The following is a 24,591-nucleotide window of genomic DNA, read 5'->3' on the forward strand; positions in this document are numbered from 1 at the left end:
ACTTTTAATATCTATTAGCAACAATACTATTTTTGCAAATTACTTTTTTACGTAATGATTTATTTAATTATTTGCTATTAGAGATTAAAAAATGGACATTCCTTGAGCGAAGGTTTAAAACCTTTTAAAAATTAGTGAATACATTCCAAAGCTAAGTGATCCTTAATATTAGTAGGTACAAATACTGCAAGGCATTTGCGGTGAATAGTATAACATAAAATTATAATTCCCTATAAAATATCAAAGTGACATTATCCTTTAAAAAATTAAAATATTGCAAATTAGGTATAATTGTAGATAATATTTGGTTTTCAATTTCACATGAACATTAGATTTAAATCGAAATGGCCAGCAAAATCAACCCAACCCAAAACCGAAGTGCAACAACGATCACCTTAAGCGATAATAATTAAATACTTATTTTTCCTAAATACAATATTTTAACAGTATTCCACAGCAACAAGTGAAGCACACTGGCTACCATGCAGCAACCCAAACCCAAACGAAAAAAAACTTAAGACCTTGATCAACTTACCTTTTCGTAAAGCTTTTGAGGCTGAACTTGGCAAAAAAAGACTGCCTGGGGTGCGTCGAGTCCCCCGGAGCACCTGGGGGGTACTGAGCTCTCGGACGCGTCTGGCCCGAGTGGAAGGTGCTCCTGGACGAGGTATTTCTAGGGAAAGCCTGCTGTCTGTTTACCGCGGGCGATGCCGTCGTGCGGCTGAGGAAAAAATGTCCCTATTAATTTTCAGTTTAAATTGGTTCAGTCGTTAGGGTAGTCACAACAAAGCTTAGTCAATTGCAGACATTTTTAAAACACACATTTCGTTTGTTTTTAAATATTCTAGGACTAATAAGTAAAGTAAATTGGGGAAATCAGTGACGGCTCGTGGTTTGTTTGATAGAGACTGTGGCGCTTAGACAAGGAGGCAGATTGGATAATTAGGCCGCCAGATTCATGTGCATCACAGATGCTCGCTGAAAATTTATAAAAAAAAAAAATAACTATTAGGTATTCAATATTTGTGAATTTAGTAAGATTTCGTTAAAATATACTTAATAAAATAAAGTTATTGTATATGTTAAACTTGGATACTAATTTGAAATTATAGTTGCTATGTATTTCAAATTTTTTAACATTCGTGTCTCTTTGAGGCGGTTTTCTGAAATAGTTTTTTACATCTTTCATGGGTTTAAAGTAATTTCTCTTTTATGCTTCATACTTTCACTTAAACTTTAACTAATTTTAAATCATTTTTTTTTGTTTTGGGCACTTCATGTTATCCAGGAATAGAAACCTATTTCCAGGCTTTGGAAAGTATTTGTTTAGGTCTTCCAGGCCTTTGAAGTATTATCTCCGATTACAATTTTAATAGTCATTTTCATTCCAGGTTTATAAAGACTTAAAGATTGTTTGTCTTCAGTATCTTCCACCTATTCGAAATAATTTTTAAGCATTTGAAATAATTTTTTTGTTTTATTGATTGGATATTATTTTACGTTTTCTAAAATTCTGGAGTAACTCGTAATTTAATTTTCTAGAGACTGAAAATATTTTATTGTGTTTGTCAGGTTTTGACGTCATTTTATATACATCTTATCTATAGGATAGCGCATAATAATCATTATAATTTAAATGCTTTATAACTTTTTTATTTAAAATTGTATTTTTGTTTCAGAAGGGTGGAAAGAAGGCTCGAGATTTGAAACGCGAACAGTAGACGATAGAACAACGAACAAAAATCATTAGTTTGTTTAATAGCATACTCATGCTATTGCGTTGTAGCAAAAAATAGGAGAAAATCCAAATTTTATTAAAAATTTGATATTGAGCGATGAAGCCCATTTTTATTTAAATCATAGTAATGACATATAAAAGTCTTCAAATTAAAATCATGTGTCCGATGTTGGCGTTACATAGGCGAAATCAGATTTCTTAAATTTCAAAGAGTGATCGCCTTAAGATTCTATTTATGCCTAGTTTGGTCTATATTTGTTTGTCAGTCTGTATGGTACCAAAAGAAATTATTTTTCTAAAAGGGGGAGGGGGGGGGACATTAACCCAATGATTCAATAACCCCACTAGAGGAGCCGTCACTGGGATAAATATTGATGAGTATAATATCAAAGTCTCTATATTTCAACTAGTCGGATTACTCTTTTGTTCTCCTCAAAATGCCGGGTTTTTTTGCATGCATCCGTCATGATTGCCTGCATCGATCGATAAGATACGAGACACGTTCACGAAATCTCATCGCAAATCTGTTTACGGGGGTAATAAGAGATCTTCCGCTTGCAGACGCTTTCTTTTTACTTCTGCCGACAAACTAAGTGTTTCATTCATCAAATTTTGCAAAAAATCTTCATAAAATTGATCTGTTCTCATATTTCGCACAAATTTTTCCAGTGTGTTGTATGTTTGCTGTGATTTCATTTAGGTGTGCTGACACGTGCAATAAAGGAAAATTTCTAAAAAAGCAGTGAATTAAATTGCATACATTTGTGAATTTTTCATCTTGTAATTTGTTATTTAATTTTTTATTTAAAGTTATTTAATTTATAATATTTACTAAGAAACATTCCTAATTTCTTGGGATTTTAATAAATTTTTATTGCTTTTGTACATTCACTATAACCTTTTGTAACATCCTGAATAAATTCTACTTTACAAAGTGTATTGTTCATAAAACAAAGGTCCTAATTAAATTGAGTTTATACGTTCTGGAATTTTGAAGAATTTTAAAAATTTATTTAGTGTTTTAATAAGCATGCACCACTCTTCATTTTTATTGTATAACTTGAAAATTTGTTGTTATAATCTCTTAATATTTTTTGTTTAATTTCGGAAACAAAGACCTATGTATCCAGTAGAAAATATATGGGTCTTTCAGAAATTCTATTATGCAAATAGAAAAAGACAAATCGAGGACTTTATTTAATATGGGGACAAAAAAGTCTCAATTTAATACTTTCTCAATATGTATGCATACTATTATTTCCGAAAAAACCACAAATATCCCACTTATTTTAAGCACACGGTATAGTGGAGCAAAATTCAAATTTAAATTACCCGATTTTATGGCATCACAAACCTATTGTCACTTCCGGTTAGTACTACTCCTCGACATTTAGAGGGCGCAACAGTTAATCGACGTAGTGTTCTATTGACTTTTATGGAATATCGTAAGTGAGCGGACTTGTTCAAATATATAGACTTTGATAATATAACAAAACGTGATGCACAATATACATAATTATTCCCAACTCGTCTCACCTAAATTCACCTGAAATTAAAGAATTGTTGTCGACTTTCCGCCACCCAAGTTAATCGCAAGCACTATATAATATAAATGAACTAAAAAGTACCATCAGAAGCAATAAGGCATAACCAATCACCTTCAACCAAGCCTACACCTACCTAGAACGCAAGGGATCGTTAGCATTGGGATTTTCGGGGGGCGTGCTACTGCTAACCGAGGCCGACTTGACGTGACCCTTGGCCGTCGCGGTTACGGAGGCGGCGGTGCCGGAAGTCGCACCTCCGCCCCCGCCGACCGCAGTGCCAGCAGACCGCCCCGCAGTTGTCGTATTGCCGGCACCGTCTCCGCTCGTCTCGGAGCTGCATGCGGTTAGCAAAAGATAAAATACGGTTACGGTTTTTTTTTTTGTTTTGGGTTATTAGGAACGGTTAGTGGAAAGAAATGTGGGTGATTTAGGGGATGTTTGAATTTAGAGTTGCAACGCAATGTAATTGAATAATTGATATATTCTGTGGCGAACACAATTATGGAAATATTTTAATGCTTACAATTACTTTATCTACGGCTAGGAGTGTATTCTGTGACCAGTATCGAGCAAAAGCAGAGAAATAAACACTGTTTTAAGTGTAATTCAACAATTTTGAAATTCAAAATTTATTTAAAATGGGTATTTACTTGCAAGAAAACACCTCGAACAAACCGAACACGCCGCGCACTCCAAGCAATGTGCAACAAAAATGTGAGAAAAAGATGCCAGGACGTAAAAAGAAACAATGGTTATACAATTAAATATTCATCTTAACTAAATATAAAAATAATATATGTTTTTTGTTTTTCTACTTTTGCTTTTATAAAATTAATATGCATAATAAAATGTATTTTTTAAGAGATATTTCAATATATAATTCGATCTGGGTAAAAAGTATAAAATGAAAAAAAAACGTTATGTTCTATTGTATTATAAAATGTTTGTTTTTTTAAACCTGCAATAAAACTGGTAAATTTTAAATATTTTTTTACTTTTGCTCCCTACTGCATGTGTGTAAAACTTCAGCAATTTTAATAATAAAGCATAAAAAACGTTAAACCTGTAGTTTTTGCGGACTGTAGTAATAATGTCTTGGTATTTCTTTGTTCACAATAGTATAGACACATTTGACATATACTATAACATAACCTTCAATTATTATTCGGCCTTAATAACTTTTGGTTTATTAGAATATTACCGAATACAATCCCAAAGAGCATGTATTACGACGGTAAGTTCACACGGGAAAATTATACCAAAAAGTAAATTGACATCTCTAAACATCTTAACTAATGAAGGGGTACTGTAAAAAAAATTATTGACAACGAGGAACTGTAGAACCTGCACTTGAAAGTGAAAGATCGCGAAAAACTCAGTTCAAAAAACACCAAGTAATTTTAATAAAATCCAGTCACCCAAAAAAAAACCGACGTTGATTTTCCAAGAGGATAATAACATTAAACACATCTTCCGACTAGTTAGGAATTTATTTTCAAGGGAATAAACACGAGTATTGGATTACCTTCAGGATGAATAGAATAACATTTCAGTCGATTATCGTGAGAAACTAACAAATTCAATGAGAAGACAATGCCCAGTAGTCATTAAGGCGTGGTCAACCAATTATTTAAACAATTATTAAATAATTGGTAGTTTTTTGTTGATCATATTGTAAAAAATGTTGAATTCATTTTTTTACAAAATATTTTTGAGAACATTCTTTTTTTTTCCCACATGCTATTTTGTGTTCTATTGCTTAATGCAAAAATCGTAATGGTATGTGCAATAATGAAGATTATAATGTTTCCATATTTTTATTTGCCACTGTATGTAATTCTATCACTAATTCGCATCCACACGGAGCATCTCGCACTATCGGAGCATCCCATATTATTATACGTTTTAATAGAAGGCGCTGTTTATTTTCGTCCAAAACGAAAGATATTTTTTATTTAGTCTGTAGTGTGTAATAATTTCATTATCATGATTTATCGACAGTTAAAAAAAATAAATTCCAATATTAAATAACTTTCTCTAAATTCAAACTTTTACAAAGCTACAGTAGATTCTATTTTTTAATAATGTGGTAAGGACATCAAAAATATGAGAATATCTCCATTAAATTGTTTGATCATTACAGTAGATTGACAAGCGTGTTAAAATGTGCAAATTGGGAAGTGCAGTTAATGGTTTATTGTGCAATTTGGCAAAAGTATAAAATGATTTTGGATTGCCAACAGCATTAGGACAAGGAATTTCATAATCCAGGTTAAGTTTTTAGTGCTAATTAATCTACAGAAAAAACTAAGGAGGGAAAAGGGCAAAATTACTTATTCCAATAGTTACTTTACAAGTTTGGCCTACTAGTTTTTAATGATCAGCAATGGTTTTAGCCAATAATTAGAAGCTTTTAGATATATTTTACAACTATAATATTATAACTACTAGAACTTACCTAGGTAGATCTGCGGGAAGATTAGTCTTCTCGGTGCTTTCCGATTTACCGTCGTAACTAATCGTAGATCTCCGGCCCACCGTGGTCCCTAAAGATAACGTCGTATTCTTAGATACAGTTCGAGCCCTAGCCGAAGATTGTACTCCTAATACGACAAAAATAAAACGTGTGCTACAACACTAAAACATAGAAGAAGGAACAAAAGACAAACATGGTAAGAGAAAGCATAGCGTAGCAATAACGTAACGGAGAACTAAAATTTTGTATACGGAGTGTTCCTAAAGAACCGATCATGTAGAAAAAAAGTAGTCATATACTAAGATAAAGTTCAAAATCCCTCAGAAACCGATTTCAATTCAAATATTGCCACTATATCGAAAATTTATTTAGAAAAAATAAACACAAAATAAAACTTAATCAAATTCTTATCTTCAATATAAGAAAATTTAGGACATACGAACATTAATAAGCAATTTAAAGCCAAATAAGCCAAATTAATAATATAAGCCAAGCATTTACCTCATCAGTATTAAATTAGAAAAAAAAACAATCGGTTTGTATAATTTCGGATATCTAAGGATAGTGAGTATTGTAAATAATGAAAGTAGCTACATTTTTTCGTTAGATATGAGGAACATGTGCAAAAAGAAATTTTGTAACTTGCTTTTTTTAGCTCAGATCGTCTCATAGGTATTTGCTGTTTTTAGTTTTTATAGAATTACAATATCAGTACAAAATATTAAAGTAGAAAGAGTACAAATTATTAAATGGTTTTTGTGGATAGACCGATTCCTTGTGAAAAAGCAATTTTAAATGTGGTTTTAAATTAAGAAATTTCATTATGAAAATTCCATTACGTGAAAAACACAATATTTCCGTTATTCGATATTGTTCTTAAGATAACGAGGACTGAAGTGTTGCATTCCATACTCGGTGTCCTTTGAAAAAAAGAAAATTGAATCTTATATCCGGTATTTTGGGCGACCATATTACAGGACAATTTTAAATTTAAATTAATATTGGCTCAAAACTTCTGCAAGTTCAGTCGGTCTTCAACAAGATTGACCTGCTTTTTTACAAATTTAACAGATACTTTTCCTACTGTCTTATTAGTGGGACTAGCGATATAAAATGGCGTCCTAGATCTCCAGATTTGTCTTTAAATGACTTTTATTCTTTAAATATCTTTTGTCTTTTGGAAGTACTAAAAGCTTTTTATATAGGTTAATTTATTCTTTAGCTAAAGAAGGAGGTCTGTTTGAGCCTTATTATTTAAAAAATAAATCCTTGTTAATTTTAGTTTAAGGATTTTTTTTTTACTTTTATAAGAATAAAGCTTTAGTTTTCACTATCCAATACAGCATAATAAATATTTTGAGCATCCAAAAAATATTTTAGAAATGACTGAATTGTAAGTAATACACTTACTCCCATCAAAGTCGGACGGTATTCTAATGTCGTACTAAAAATAACGATGAAGTAGTAGCACAATGCAAAAAATACATGCGTACACTTTGACATATTTCGACTTCAAACAACTCGCTATGCGTGATGATCATTTCCCAAACCTCTACACGGCGTTTACATAAGAAAGGTGAGCGGCTGTCTATCGATGACAGGGATTAACTAATAAAATGGATAATTAAGAAATTACTTTGAAATTTGAACTTTTTTTGCAACTTTTTATACGATTATAAGCCTATGTAAATTTGAAAATGGATTTTTATAAAATTTAAGTAACATAAATGTAAACAAATAACAGTATAGACAAAACGGTGCGGAATAGAAAATATAAAATCGCGAAATTTGATGTTAAAAACATTGATATTTAAAAAATGTTCGGAACTTTTTATTTAACCCAATAAATATCTCCATGGTTAATTTTAAAGTGACGTCATTCCTAAGACAATTGTTAATTTTTGTAAAGAGTATTAGAGCTGTGTACAAAATAATTAAAGATATATAAAACATTAAATCGTATGATTCCAGGAAACTTTTTGAAATAAATCTTTAAAGTAAGATAATTTTAGATATAATGGTGGGTATCGATTTATAACAAAATGCACCGACCGATCGCGGAAAATTCGGGCTATTTGGAAAGTTTGAGATGTTGGTTGTAGTCACTCCACTGAACAAGTTGACAAGTAAAAACAGCTGGTTCTATGTGTTTATTTTCTTCGGCGGCTTTTATTACAAATCAATACGCACCATAAGATTATGAAAATCCATATCTAACACAGTGAATATTTTTTACGCGAATTTCAAATAAGAATGCGCTTTTATAGTTGCAACATATAACCAACAAAAATTCATATTAAAAAAATCACGATACTCTAGATTTGTTGTTTTCTTCTCATACTTTTTAAGTTATAAAATATGCCAAAGAATAACTTTCTTCAGTTAAATTCTACATAATATTTAGGAACACTCTATATATTAGTAAATATAACACTTAAGATTTTTATATTTATTTAAGTAATACAAAAACAAAAAGCTAAACAAGTACAGGCAAAACAGTGCAGAATAGTCTTAGACAATAAAATGTCCGTTTTATTGCCATAAAACTAATAAATTAAAAAAAAAAAAAAGCAACTTGACGACAGATACAAAAAATTCCACACATTTAAAGAACTTACTGTTTTCGGCAATGGTTTTCGGTTGGGCACTGGCCGGCCTAGAATTCATCCTGGCACTGTTTTCCTTTATTGTGGCGCTGTCTACGGTATTTTGCCGCTTAAAACCGCTTTGGTGGTTATTGCTCTGTGGAGTTGTTGTCTGTGGTTGCGGTCCTGTCCTTAATGTTTCTCCTATAAACGGAAACGACAAATATTTACATAATTTATTTAAATTTATTATTTATTAGAACCAGGTTAATTTCTAAGAGACCAACAACTGCATTGCTCCCAAATTAAACGTACAATTATTATATATTTATATAATTCATGACTTTACGAGGTGAGAACCATAAACTTAAAAAGCATGTCTTACTAAAGTTATTAATTCATGTGTGCCTCTACCAAAAATTCCGCTAAAGAACTATTTTGTTAGAACATACATTTAATATGATACCTTATCCAATAGATCCCTTATTTGCATTCAAGCCCCGTTAATTAAGTTATATGATATAAATATAATTTTTGTGACCTTTAGGGTGTTTTTAATTGTTGTTCTCTATAACTATATCCCCTGATTTAGCCTTGAAACACCAAGCAAAAAAAGAATATTAACACTCTTACTTACCTATGGTGCCACCTAAAGGAAAAAGAAGAAAAACAACGATTAAACATCATCGGCACACCAAACAGTAAAAAAAAATAGACGGGTGAGAATAGACTAGATAGACACGATGAGACGTTATCTTATGAATTTTTTTAACTTTGAATTTCCCTTTTTAATTCTTTACACTTTTGGGGGCTTAAATTAAGCCACAAAAAAGAATTACCAAAACTCATGCAAGCTAGCAATGTTAGGTATTTCCGAATAAAAATTTCTCAAAAATAATTACTAAAAATTACAAATAGATTTTGAGTAATTAGTTCTACTGAATAATACTACCCTACTTACTCTCACCCATCGAGAATAAAACAAAATTAAAAAAAAAAAAACAAGCTCAGGCATCTAATTACAACTGCATCGGAGCAATGGGTTCTATTCCAAAATTAGTTAATTCTAAGTGACTGGAAGAAAACTCACAAATCCACATATTTTTTTGGATAATGTCAATTTTTGCTTTGCTCGAGAAATAGACTAATATACAGGTGAATATAAGCCTGAACAAAAATAGCTTGAGCAAGAAAGCCTATTAAAAGTGTGTAAACGTGTAATTTTTCACCACACCGTTTTGACGCTTTTTCCACTCTTATAAAAATACTAAATTAGTTTACGAGCTGAAATATCCATGGATATCAACGTTTTCCTAATATATTTTGTCAATTTTATGTTAAAATTTGGATCAACAGATTTAACCCCATATTTAAATACAATAATGATTTTATGGCGTTTGACAGCTACGAGCAAGAATATACCTTTGATTTAACTAAAATACTAAATAAATTCAGTATTTCCATAAACAGATTTAAGGTCAAGTCCATTATATTTTTATTTAATTAGAGGAATCTTAAAGGCGTTGCATTCTGAGTGAGACAAAATATATTGTCGAAACGTCGATGTAAACACAAAAGCAGTAATAAAAAATTGTTTTTGAAAACTAAAAATCAATTTGCATAAAGGTGTGTTAAAAATCTAAGTTAAAGTGACAAAGGACGGTGTAGTATAGGCTGCATGTTTAAAACAAAGATAAAAAACTGTGTACTGGGTGCACAAAAATTGACATTATTCATCGGATGTATAAAGGATAGTTAGTAGCGCGTGAATTTTGACTTTTTTACCTGCCAACGGTAAAGGAGTACCAAAAGCCAACCCTCGGACACCTAGAAAAGTTTAGAAAAAAAAAACACTTGTTTGCGACAAAAACAAATAAGAATACATTTGACAACATCGCTAAGCGATACAACAAAAATTGGTCAATGTGAGTGAAGATAATAAACAGACATGATAATACAAAAAAAAAAACATTTAACTAAAGCAAAATTTTGGTCCGATTAAACGTAGTGGGATTTCGGATTTTTATGTGCATGTCGTTTTTGCTGTTTTTCTTTTTTAATATAGAGCAGTTGTAATTAAATCATTTTCTGTAATACCAAGGGTGTTAGAAGTTTTTAATGTGTAAGAGTCTCTGCGCTATTTGCTTATTAAGAGTAATAAGGTTCTAAAACGATTAGTTTTTAGTAAATTTTACTGACACATCCACCTATTAATTATGTAGTTATTTGATCAAAGAATAATCCTCCACGGTTATTTAGCTTGAACTTATTAGACGGGTATTTGATTAATACAGTTAAATATGATGAAAACTGATGGACTGATCAGTCGATATTTACAAGTTATTATAAAAACGGTTGTTAAGACGTGAAAAGTAAATAATAAGAAAGTCTTTAGACTGAGTTAGTTATAAGTTATCCTAGACAGTTTATCAGCAAATAATGTTCAAGTAACTAAAAACCAAGGAACATAATGAATTTTTGTTATTTAATTGCCCGACAATTTGGCAAGGAGTTATATTTGTTTAAGTGACCTATATCAAAAGAATATAATGAAAAGATGTTTTTAAGTGCCTTGAAGAAAAATAATTTTGTCATCCCTGGTGGTTGAGCAAAAAATTATGTTCAAATGCCTGATAACCAAAGGACATAATAAAAACCAGTCCTTTTACTTGAACTAATGTTCCATTTTCCCCTTTTTCAACTACCAGGATCACAAAACATGAGTTCTTTTAGAAAGATGAAAATCTGCAGCATAAATCTGACTCATACAAAATTGGGTTGCTAAAAATTTTGTCGCTTTAATGGAGTGGCCTTCTCAGTCACCGGATCTGAACCCAATCGAGAATATCTAGGATTAATTTGATAAAAAAATACTTACACCTTTTAACTATAATAATTTGATAATCTACACCAGACAAGGCATTAATATATTAATAACAATCAGTTTGATTTATCAGTGCATCAATCAACACAAAATCCAGTTTACTCACTGGCTAAGCTCACTGTGACTAAATTCATCATATTGAACCGATAACACCGTCTAGAAAACCAAGCTTTTACCGAATGAAATAGTCATTGATGAAACCGTTTTATTTACATTAAAATAAATTTGATACCTTATAATAGGTCCAACCCACCTCTCCTAAGTATTACAGAAAATGTGAAAAAAAACGCACAAAAGCATCAAATGGCGGTCGTCTGTTTGGCAAGACTTACCTCCACTCGACGCTCTCCGGTTCGATTTCGCGTGTGTAGCAGAAATTGACCTGTGCACCCCCCGGTGCGAGGGACTTTGCGCAGTGGGTTGTGTCGCCCCCGTTTGCGGCTGGCCCGCCATATTTCTAAGCGATAAACTGGAACCGCTTCTACTGCCGTCACTTTCCGGCTAAATACGATTTAAAACATTTTTAATAATATAATTTCAACGGCCGGTCCAATAGACGCAAGAATTATTTTAATATTTAATAACTTCAAAGGCTAGACGTTGCAATTGTTGATGACTTACATCTGTACTTTTTCTTCCTAAAAGCAGATAGGTCGCGAAGGCGTCGTCGTATTTTTGGGTATCCAATGAATTTTCCACTTCGTATCGGTTAAAGCCTAAACTGACTAGAACTTCGATCCTTTTTGGGTCACTCATGTCTGCTTCGGGTTCCACGTACGGTTTTAGTTCGTCATTTTCATAGCTAAAATAAAACGATATCACACGTATATAAATTTTCAAAAATATACTGAACTAAAATAAAGTTAGTTTTTAAGAAAAGCTCTATTTTTTTTCAAAAATATATGTTAATATCAAATGTATACATTTACTATGAGGTGCAAAACTCAACAAAACCTATTTCATGCATATTAATATGAAAGGCAGTAGAGGCCCAACTTAATTGAGCACTGAACTTAAACTATTGGTAACAAATGCATATTCCTAATACAACTAAACTTATCAGCTAACCATATGGCTTGAAATATAAAAGTGTATCTATACAATCTTCCCGACTATAAGAAAATGTCTCTAATAGCCCGAAAAAAATGGTAAAAACTCAAAATTCCTTTAACTGCATGAAACGAATAGAAAGGCTTAGAAAATATGACTTCTTACACCTAAAAGAAATAAATCATAAAAGTCTTGAAAAAACGCTCCCCAACACAGAATTTTTTTTGAAAGTTTCAAACATAAAATTAAAAAATGTTATTTGAGGTGCAATTAGAACAACTGAAATAAATAATATGCAAAGTACTCTTACCAAAAGTGTAACATATATAAGAAATTATTTCAAAAACTTGGAAGAAACTTGTAGAAACATTGATCTATAACATCATAAAACTCTTAAAAGAATTGCTTTAAATCTCAGGAAAAAGCTCTAAATAGCTTCAAATTGCTGGAATAAAATGGAAAATGGTTCAGATATTTGGCTTCGAACATCTAAGAAATAAATAGCCTAAGATTATAAAAAGTGGCCTAAATCCAAGAAGAAATTGCTTTTTGTATTTGGAGTACGATTAAAAATACTGAAATAAAAATGAACATTACTCTGAAATTTTGAGGCATATAATTATAATAATAATAGTAAAGGTCTTTTATAGTGGAAATAAATACAATATGTACATGGATACAAAAATTAAAAGAAAAAGACATGAAAATTATCTTCTAATGAAGAAATAAATTTCTTTATGTACTCTCCATCTAGAACGAATATGGGATAATAGCCGTGTTAAAAAAAAACTTAGTGAGAAACATTTTCAACACTTGTTAAATCTCATCAAACATTTTTATATAAAAAATATACATATTTTTTAAATACGTTAAGTTAAAGGAATCGCAAAATATGACCTTATTCGTGTAAAAAAAAGAAAAATATAATGGAATTTGACTCGGCGATTTTCTTGCCAACCAAGTTACAACTACTGCTTCCATGCGATTAAGTTGCAGCCATTAACAAACCTTTAAAGCAAGTTAAGAATTTTCAAAACATGTAAATTTCTGTTTTTTTATCTGATATCTATTTTTCCAGTATTTCTGGTTAAATTGGGAATTGCATAAGTTTAGTTGTTAAATGTTATATAAATTCCCTAAGGGAAACAAAATAAAAGCAAAATATATCTGCACCAGCTTGCTTTTTGCTGAACTTTTGCTATAATCTATATTTTGCTCCAGCGATATTGTTAATAACTTTCTAGTATTTATTTTCTAAAAAATATCCTGGTGTTGCATCCTTAATTAAATTTTTATTAGCGGTATTTACGATATGATATTATATTTCTTGGTCCATGCAATAGATAGAGCACTTTGTTTATTTTCTAAACTTTTGTCCAGAGAATATACATCTTAAACATTTTTAGGCCAAACATCTTTGTTCCTAATTTCATAAAACACAAAAATAGTATTGACGAATATTTCGAATTAGCCCGTTTAGCCTTTTAAGGTAAAAAGTACCAAATACTAACAAATTAATAAAAAATTTAATATAAAAAAAATATAAAAAGCTTCTAGAAACTAGACGACTACACATGTACCCTGTCAAAAAATTAACACAAGTGCAATGGTGAGATACAGGCCGTTTAATTCTAATTACCTTAAATAGTAAACGAGTCGACAAGAAATTTTATAATATCCGTTAAAACAATTAAATTAGTTGATTGGTCTACATCCCACACCATTTTACGAGTGTCAAACGTTTGACAGTGCACTCTCTTGGGGATATGAGACATTACATTATCCTAAACTTGACAAACACTACCTGAAATAAAAATGCAACGGAGTTAAAATCGTTTAATTTCTACATGTTTGTTTGTAGATCTTTAGTTGTAACTCGAGGACAAGCAACAACTAAAGCCTGGAAAAAGGATGCACCTACTACTAAAGTTTGTTACTAACAAGTTAAAATCAACCATATACAGGGTGTCCGGAAGGAGGAGGCCAATCCGCCGGCCACATATAAGTCGGACTAAAATAATGCCATTTTTTAATTGGACGCTCGGTATTCAATATACAGGGCGTCAAAATGAGAAATATAAAATCGTTTTTTTTAATAAGTCGAGTGTTTCATAAGATATTAAATTAAAATTTGGTGTGAGGGGTTTTTTTGAACGAGAAATTGAAATCCGTTCACGGATTTGCTATACCTCGCCGAGGGCGCCACCTGCGGTATATTGCATGTGTTAAAAATGCCACAACTTTTTTGTACCCCTGTATATAAAAGTTCTAGTAAAAAATTCTAATTATCCAATCTTTTCTTGTAAAAAAAGTATTCTTTGTAAATGTCGGCCTGAGAATCCGTTTATTAGTTATCTTAATTTTGAAAACTAGATACATTTTAACAAGTTAACAAAATACACGTAAATTATTTTTTCTAAATTAATGCTAAATTACTTATTATAATAAAAAACATAGAATAATCTAATCACCCTGGATTATTTGTCTACGTGACCTCCATTTGTTTGTATACACATACGAGCCCTCTTTATTAATGAAAATCCAAGGCTTTGAAAAATATTTGCTTTCAACCTGGAATACTCTCCAGCTGCAATGATTCTTTCCTTTAAATTATCATGAAGTCTTTCATACATTCCCAGACTGAAAAATCCAAAGGTATAAGGTCGGGCGAACGGGGTGGCCACGGAACAGGAGCATCTCGACTCCTACCAATCCAGCGATTAGAAAATACTTGATGTAAATAGTTCCTAACATTTATAGCAAAATGAGCCGGAGCACTATTGAGTTGAAACCAAAGATGTTGTCTTAGATTTAGAGGCAAATCATCAAGCAAATCGGGCAGTATTTCTTGTAGAAACAACAGAAATTAATTACCAGTCAAATTACCTGGTAAAATGAGGTCCTAAAAGAAAGAAATCCAAAACACCGGCCCACTTGATGATGTGTCTCAACTATGGCCCTAGGATTCTCTTTAGCCAATATGTGTGAGTTATGGATATTAATGTCATGCTGTTTCTCGTGAACGTGACCTCGTCAGTAAACAGAATCGTCCTTATAAAATCCACATTTTTATTATTCATTTCACATAACCATGTACAAGAAGCAAGTCTTGCCTCGGGATCGTCGGGTAAAGATGAAATGGGTAAAGTTGTTGATCACCGTAAAATATTATGTGTCTCGGTTTTCTCAATTCTCACCCGTTCAGCCAAAACCCTAGTACTATTGTTTGGTGATTCTTCGACAATTCTTTAAATTTCTAAAAAATTGTCATTCGATGGAACTTCCAGTCTCCCTTAGGCAGTTAATCAAATTTAAAAAAATATTTTCTTTTGGGATGAAATCTATTTAGTCTAGCGGCTAAATTAGCATTGGAGTCACATTTTCCTAGTTAAGAATTGACAGGTATTTACCGTTTACAATAATATTTAAAACTTGCCAAACATCAAAAACATATCCGCCATTTCGGAAAAGGATGCATTTCTTGGTCTATGAGTCATTGTGGTTTTATAAGTTGTAAGAAAACAACACACCAAATACAAATATGTAATTAAAAAACGTAGATTTATTTTAGAAGTAATTGAGAAGCCTGTAAAGAGCGTCAGAAGCGTTTAAATTTGTTACTTTGACAGTACGTAGAAAGTTATTGGATCCGGGAGGTCAGCCCAATTTGTTTAGAAAGAAGTATCTAGATTTTAAAATTAAGATATCTAATAAACGGATTCTCAGGCCGACATTTACAAAGAATACTTTTTTTACAAGAAAAGATTGGATAATTAGAATTTTTTACTAGAACTTGATTATACAGGGAAACAAAAAAGTTTTGGTATTTTTAACACATGCAATATACCGCAGGTGGCGCCCTTTGCAAGGTATAGCTAATCCGTGAACGGATTTCAATTTCTCGTTCCAAAAAACCCCCTCATACCAAATTTTAATTTAATATCTTATGAAACACTCGACTTATTTAAAAAAAACGATTCTATATTTCTTATTTTGACGCCTTGTATATTGAATACCGAGCGCCCAATTAAAAAATGGCATAACGAAAGTCGCATTATTTTAGTCCACCCCATATGTGGTCGGCGGATTGGTCTCCTTTTTCCGGACACCCTGTATAAATTATTTTGGTTTATGTTTACATGAATAGCGATAAGTTTGAATTGGACCATCGAGACCGATTTAATAAAAGAGCTAGAAGATTTAAGATTTAGCTAAATATATAGATAGTGGCCGACCAAACAAAAACTTGAGAAATGTCGAAAATCCCATCTATTTTGTTGATAAAGCTCCAGCAACTGCTCTTTTCAAGCTATAAAATTGCAAATCAAATTCAAATATATTACTTAAAATTGTACAGAATTGTTACAAAGTTAGTGTTTGTGCCCTAAGTCACAAGTGACTTGTCGGAACACAGAATTTCAGAATACAATAATAATTTAAGAATAAATTTGAAAGCTTGTTATAAAAACCAAATTAAATTAACTTAGATTAAATTGGTAAAAGTAATATTTAGATTAATTCATTTTTCTATTCTATCAATAAATAATACCAGTAATTATAAAATTTGTTTACGTTACAAAAGGAAGCTTTAACAAAACATTTTTAATGATTGAGTAATTTGTTTAAGCTATCTCCTACAATTTTCAGATGAAAGAAGAATACACAATTGAATTTAAAAAATCAGGATTTTTTTTTGGAAATATTTACCCTATTCTCACCGGATAATCGTAGATTTTATTTAACTAATTATAACTATTAATTATATCGACAAAATAAGATCCTTCGAGTCAATTTTTTTTACCCAATTACGAAATACATCCCCAGATCAAAAACGCGAAGATCATGTTTCTGATACATTATTTAATAAATATTGTGGTATATTAAGTATGGTCACCTTATTGCTCGTCATTTTTAATAATTCCGATAATTTAATCAAAATCATAATAAAGCAGTTATCACTAGTGTACATCATAATACATGATTGACTACGAAAAACACAACAAACCTAAAAACGTTTCCACACTACCATTGTCATAAACCTCAAGCTCACCTACCACCACAACACCAATAATGAATGAAAAATCGTGAATGACTAACCCAACATACCCCTGGTTCATCCACTTGTCTTTCATAATGGTCTCCAGGCTGGCCCTCTTAGCGGGATTTAGCACGAGGAACTTTTTGAGCAGATTCTCACAGTCGGTGCTCATGTAAAACGGGATCCGGTACTTGCCGCGCAGTACCCGCTCCCTGAGCTCACGCAGAGTCGACCCGTCAAAAGGCAAACTACCGGAGACTAGGGTGTACAGGATCACGCCCAACGACCAAACGTCTACTTCGGGACCGTCGTACTTTTTGCCCTAAGAAAAAACACATTTACCTATTAATATATTGTTAAATAAATATAATTTGCTAGAATGTAGTTCATAGTTGCAGCTTTATATCTGCATCTTCAGGCAATGATAAACTGAAAAAGCCTCATTTTACATCGTCCTCTTAAAATTGTATTCGTTTTTTCAGTTTATGAGAATGCAGATTTGAAACTGCGAAGCCGGTAGCAATATATAATAAAATATGAAATTGGGATGAAAATATAGATATCTTGGAGAAAACTGCAGTGTTTCAAAATGGTTTTACACAAAATTATGTACATTTATATAATAAATTGTCAGTTTATCATACAATTCATCAATCATAATCAAAGTTTGGCCGTTTTGCTCGTGAAATTTATTGTGTGATATGATTTGATAAAAAATGTTTTGTGAATTTGTGAACTATTCTTTCATAACTTTTGTATTGTTAAATATTTTTGTTTTGCATTGCAGTACAAGAGGCAATAATTGCTTACTTGTATTCAGCTTCTTGGTTATTTTGGTTACATAAACAATGCTTAAATACATCAAGAAGTGTCGAAATAACATAGAAACTAGAAGATATCGATTTCCCGCATCTAAACCTGATTATTTAAAAATTTAAAAACAATGTAAAATTAAATAAACTTAGTAAGGATCATATAAAGAGTTTTTACAAAGTTGAGTCATTTATTTTAACTGCTTGCAGAACTCGTCAAAAGACGTTGATTCCATAAATGCTGTTATTGCATATTACAAAAGTTAGTAAAACATTAAATAATATTAATAAATACAGTAATTTTTTAATATTTTCGGCAGATGCCTTGTATAAATTGCTACCGTTTTTTGTTTAATTCTCTTACAGTTTATTAAAATTAGTGTTATTGTATGGTTTTCAGTATGAGTCTTTGGTTCGATGAGTTGGTAGAATAAAAACCATCCTAGTTTGGTACATCTACGTCACACGCACCAAAGAGAAAATATAGCGCGATGTTTGTTTAGTTGTGCTAAGCTGGATGCGAAATAACTCCACAGGCGTGCACTGCTGGTGATATTGCTTCCGTTATTTTAAGCGTTGCCAGTTGTTTTGTTCGCGAAAGATCGCCGGCGTTTTATCTGTTTGTTTATTTTTTGGTATTAATTTGAAATTATTTGTAACTATTCATTTAAGATATTATTGTGTGTGTGTGTGTTTATATTGATAATATTGATATGGCACCTAAAAAAAGAAGGGTTATAGGCTGAAATTGATTAAATTGATTCTCAAATCGATTTTCACATAAAATAAGTCAAAAAGTTAAAAGTCTTTTCAATCAACTTTTGTTTTATTTCCTATTTTAATTTGGTGCATGAATTATACCATAAGGAAAACACACACTGAACTTTCATATTATATTTCTTATTTTATTTTATATTAGGTATAGGTATGTTATTTAGAGCAGGAACCCACTTTAAATAAAACAAAATTATTATATCTATTGAATTGTCTTTCTAGGTACGAATTATTTAGAAAACAATTTTTTTGAAGAATTATACGATGTAGAATTCGTTTATTTACATGATACGTACAGGGTGTCCCAAATCTATGTAATTATTATTATTATTAACTTTTCTACCGAAAGTAAAGGTAGATGGTTAAAATTTTATTAATTTTTTTTTTGTAAATAATAATTAAGTAAAATTCCGTGTCGAGAATTAAATTAAAAACGACTTGTCTACGAAATAATCATATTATATTTTTTAAATTTAATATAATATTTAGAAGGAAATTAATTTTAGGGATAGAGTATTGGCTGCTACTGGGGTATCAAAAAGAATACCTACCGGAGAATTTGCAAGGAAACTAAGAAAAATGATTTGCAAGGACCAGGTACCTTTAAAAGCCCAGAAAAAAGAAAAAATATGAAGAAATGGAAATTGGATTCTTTCACACCGCACCAGATTAAAACTATTAGAGAAATAATCTACAATTTTTACATGTAATGTAATGGAAAAAAAATAACCGACATTAAAGGGTAAGCATTAAAATTGAAAGATTGTCTCTGGTACCTTAGGCACCCTTTTTCTCCATGTCAAAGTTTCTGAACTATATTCTCTAAAATAAGCTCTAATTTTATTTTAGGTATTAGACAAAAGATCCTCGATCGAGGTTTATTATCAGAAGACGTCGCTGAATTAAGCATAAGCACCCTAGGCCGACTTTTGAAAAAAATTGGATTTAAATGGCAAAAAATGCAAGATATGACATACGCGCTAAGCGTATAAAATTCTTAAAAAAAATTATTGAGTATCGTAGAGGGCCATGTAAAGGACAAAGGGTGGTATGATGATAGCGATAAAAATCTGAAAAAACCAATTTCCAAAGCAAAGCACTGGAGGCGAAAAAGGTTTTATTCAAAATGGATTACTTATTTTTAAATCTGGTAATATAGTTTACTTAATCTATTTAAGAATATATTTTTATTTAAGGAACGAAAACTAGCGACTATCACAACGAAATGAATTCAAAAACTTTTATGACATGGGTCGAGAGACATCTATTACCAAACTTACCCGAGAGGTCTGTTTTAGTTGTAGATAATGCATCGTACCATAACGTGCCTATAAAAAAATATTACGACGGCTACTAGGAAAGCGGAAATGATTAATTGGTTGGAAACAAACCGTATTCCAGACCCAAAATTAACCAAACCAGAGTTATACAAAATAATTTCTGAAAATAAATTTCGTTTTTCCATAAAATATAGGTTAGATGAGCTTTTAGAAAAAGATGGTTATTGTGTGCTCCGTTTACCTCCGTACCATCCCGAACTAAACCCCATTGAAAAAATATGGGCTTTGGTAAAGAATTGGGTTGCAGCGCGGAATACCACGTTTAGAGTGCCTGATACTGAGGCGCTGGCAAGACAAAAATTTGAGAAGGTGACAGAACAAGAGTGCTTCAATATTTGCCAACATGTAAAGAAGTATGAGAATGAACTCATAGAAAAAGAACACCTTTTAGATGAAGCAGTGGAAAATTTAGTGTTCACTGTTAATACTCGTTAATGCTCGTGTGAGGAGAGTGAAGAGGGTTGGGATGACGATGAGACGGCATTAGAGGATTAATTAGGGTGTTCAATCCTTGAATCGGACAGCTTTGAACAGAATGACGATGTGGTGTAAATATGTAATATTTTAGTAAATATTTCACTAAATTTTTGTGTACTTATGTACCTACTTTGTAAATTTTAAATACAAATGCAAATGCAAAATTTAAGAAATTACTAGAATCCGCCTGAATATTATAAAAATATAACAATTAAATCTCACCATTTTATAAAATCCATATTTATAAAATCAACTATACCACTGGAACACCCCGAATAAAACCCGTTCTCTCTCTTTTACCGCTTGATATGCAAAATACGTCTCGCTGCAGCGCTGACGTAGGTGTACCAAACTAGGTTGATTCGTACTCTATCAGTGTCTTTTAATAGTGCATATTTGCTTTGAGCGTAAAAATGGCCAATGTTTACGAAAACAATGAACTAGTGGATCTGATACTGAAATAATACTTAACTATGCAGAGTACTAACAACATGCAGCCGCAGCATGCTGGTTGTATGCGAAAGGTTTTCTTTAAGAAATCAGACGATTCCACGTATGTTTGTAAATTTACTTATAGACTTCATGACACAGGGTACTTAAAAGAACAATGAGAAGGTCAGGCTGGAAGAGCTGCTCAAATGGAAGACAATTCGACAAGAACTGTATTACAAGTGTTACAATCTCAAAATTTTTATTCTATTAGTAGAGCAGTTCGACAAAAATGAAGATTTTACGAAATTAATTTTGTTGATAGATGATGCCACATTTACACTAAATGGAGTGCAAAATTTCTTGTTCAAATCAATTCAAAATTTACTTTTTTCCCACCTTGACTGACCGGTGAAGATTAGAAATTCATTTAGATTTTCTTTACACAATGTTTAGAAGATGTTTAGTTTCGTTCTCTCTTCTTTCAGTACTTTTTGCTAATTTTACTTATTTTTATTTAGCATAAGTTTTCTTTAAAGTTTAAGATATTTAATATTTAGTTCGGTAATACTTTGTTTATTTTGGTTTATTTACATTGATTTTGCATATAAAAGTTCACCCGGTATAACACACGCGTTTCTTAGTAAATTTTTAATATTTAAACTCGACCTATCTTACATTTCCTTACTCTCTTACTCCAATGTTCCTTCCATAAAGCCTTGCTCTTTTATCCTACTTTACCTTATGATCTCCTCGGGGCGAGAGGAGTAAGCTATTTGACCGAGGTCATCCGCCAAAATACGGAACAGGTGTGCGATACCGGAAAGCAGTAGTACTACGGCAATTATTGAATCGGTACCTAAATCTCATGCGAGATAATATCGAAGTGCATCACGTCTTTGTCGATTTAATGAAAGCCGATTGGGGTGTTCCTTATATCAACATCCTTTACTTCATTTATTACTTGGGTAAGTCGAGTCATTCTTTTTCCTTTTACGTTAAATTGTGTCTCTTCTTAATTTGTTTCTATTTTATTTCGCTCATTACATAATTACTAAGGGTGTGCGTCGAAAACAGAAGGATCACCTTATTTCAGTGTGACTGGAGCAGCGTCCCTATTTCTTTACAGTCTGGCCTTGATAACTTGATAAATAATTAAGATCGAAATAACCTTGATTTAAGTAATTAAACATATATTATAAACAGGCCCGAAACGCTCTAATTGTGACACGAGAATATATGGTTGCTACATGATTCCACCCCATTTTAGTTAAAAAGTTCATGAATATCTAAATAGTGAGTTTCTGAATAGATGGCTAGGGCTCAATGAATCCATTTCTTGATCTCATCGCTCTCCAGGTTTAACTCCTTGCATTTTTTTTTGTAGGACTATTTTAAAAGAGTTGGATCATGATGGAGGAGTAAATACGCTAGAATACCTTCAAGAGCGCATTGATAATTCTTGTGATTTAATTCGTGGACACCAGGATGTTATTTTTAAAGTTTGTAAAGAATCATGGATTCGCCGAGAAAGATTGTATGCAATGTATCTATGAATAAATGGGTAGAATTTTAAACAATTTTTGTATAAACGATTTAAATTAATAAAGATTTAAAAAAAATAAATTTCAATAATGTGAAATAACTTGGAATTCTGGTATATTAATCAAAAAAATATGAATTGAAAAATAATTAAGAAAAAATCACGACAATGTGTATCTAGTACCTATGTACAATGCGAACACGTCTTCGAAGATATGTCGTAAGAACGGAAAAGACGAGTTTAAAAACTTTATCATAGCTAAAAAACGATAAACGTCTTATAGCACCTGTGGCATAGTGTTATTTAGGAAAATTGTTTTTAAAATGTCTTTACAGCAAAAAGTTAATGACTCAAAAAAAAATTAAAAGTTGATAGCTGAATTGAGAAAAAAAATTTTGCTAACGAGTCATATTCATGAGTCTATAACGCAGAGTACTTTATCTATAATTATGGAGAATAAAGCAGCGATTCTTCAAGTCGATGATGGATTAAAAAATAAATCCAGTTTGAAACGAAATAAGACGTCGAAAAAAATGTTAATGGATTGAATCTACTAGAAAGAATTTTTCCGTATTAAAAACCAATATGGCAACGAAAAAGATTTGTTTTTGTAGCTTTTCCGTGAATGAGTGTTGATAACTTCAAAGCCGGTTCAGGGTAACAACTTTAAAAAGAAGTAAGTGAGCTAAACTGAAATATGGGAAAAATATACGTAAACTCCTTCTTGCGTGTAACATAACTCTTTTTTATTTTTTCCAGTTTTTTTCAAAAGAGCAGCTGTAAAGAGGAAAATTGGGATAACTGAACTAGAGAAATTTTGCTCCCTATTACAGCCAATATGGCAGGAATAGAGAAGCTAAAAGTACTCCTAATTGGAAAGAGTGGCAAACCCCGACCGGAGACCCTTTGAATTTTGGATTCTATTACTTGATTCTTTATGTCAAAAAAAATTTTTTGTTTTTAATTGCCCTGCGCCTCCTAAAATCAATGATAAATTAACATCAATTGAACTAAAATTCTTTCCCAAACTGCAGCTTGATCTGGGTATAATAAAAAGCTTCAAATTTTATTAACGACGTCGCATTTTGGATTAAATTTGAATCAATATTGAAAATTGCATTCTTTCATGCCCAAAATAGATCTTTTTAATATATTTTGTGTTTGTCTATATTATACTCAATATATAATCTATATTGTAGTCGTTGTTTAGAATGTTGATGTCAGAGATGTGAGAATAAAAATAACTGTAATGTTAATTCTCTTGCCCAATTGAAAGTTTTATAAATCCAACTCTAATAAAAACAGAAATGTTTGTCAAAACCTTATAAGAAAGTAATAAAAAAAAATAAGTACGTATTTAAGACAGTTCACATTAAATTAAATATTTAACTGTTTAATTTGGTCTTTAAGGAAGTTTTCGAACTTCTTTTCTAAATAAATCGATTTCCAATTTTGTTATCTTATTGACACTGACTGAGAACATATCTTATCTATCTATTTCATATTATTATTCAATAAAGCCCTCTAATAACATTTTATTATTATTATTATCAAAAAACTCTTATTTTTATATTATTATCAGTTTTTAATAAAAAATAAATAATATAATATAGATAATTCAATCTTACTTGGAAAAGTTCAGGAGCAGCATATGGAGGACTGCCGCAAAAAGTGTCTAATTTGTTGCCCGGAGTAAATTCGTTTGAGAATCCAAAATCTGCTATTTTAATGTTCATCTCACTATCCAGCAACAAATTTTCAGCCTTTAAATCTCTGAAAAAAAACACACATTTTATTGTTACAAATTCTCTTTGTAGCCATATAAGTAACCTGATCTTAAATTCAGTATCACTCAGAATGACAATGAACCCAAACTGTCCAAATATCAATGAACTATT

The 24,591-nt window shown here is 31.4% G+C and overlaps 1 protein-coding gene across 13 annotated transcripts in view; it reads right to left on the reverse strand.

The window, feature by feature from the left end:
- Positions 1-24,591, reverse strand: part of LOC126743440 (serine/threonine-protein kinase MARK2-like) — a 105,283-nt gene that overhangs the window by 10,984 nt on the left and 69,708 nt on the right. For 7 of the 13 annotated variants that reach the window (XM_050450636.1, XM_050450627.1, XM_050450553.1 and 4 more), the window contains 9 exons: positions 24,322-24,466; positions 17,378-17,640; positions 11,852-12,032; positions 11,563-11,731; positions 10,132-10,173; positions 8,380-8,550; positions 5,744-5,888; positions 3,419-3,619; positions 536-721 (listed from right to left, as the gene is read on the reverse strand). In XM_050450636.1, coding sequence (XP_050306593.1) covers positions 536-721; positions 3,419-3,619; positions 5,744-5,888; positions 8,380-8,550; positions 10,132-10,173; positions 11,563-11,731; positions 11,852-12,032; positions 17,378-17,640; positions 24,322-24,466 — 1,503 coding nt within the window. Of the gene's footprint in view, positions 1-535; positions 722-3,418; positions 3,620-5,743; positions 5,889-8,379; positions 8,551-8,983; positions 8,996-10,131; positions 10,174-11,562; positions 11,732-11,851; positions 12,033-17,377; positions 17,641-24,321; positions 24,467-24,591 lie in introns of all 13 variants that reach the window. The other 6 variants (XM_050450560.1, XM_050450573.1, XM_050450559.1 and 3 more) reach the window with 6 other exon arrangements.

This window comes from Anthonomus grandis, chromosome 1 (assembly GCF_022605725.1).
Source record: "Anthonomus grandis grandis chromosome 1, icAntGran1.3, whole genome shotgun sequence".
In the NCBI taxonomy this organism is placed as follows: Eukaryota; Metazoa; Arthropoda; class Insecta; order Coleoptera; family Curculionidae; genus Anthonomus; species Anthonomus grandis.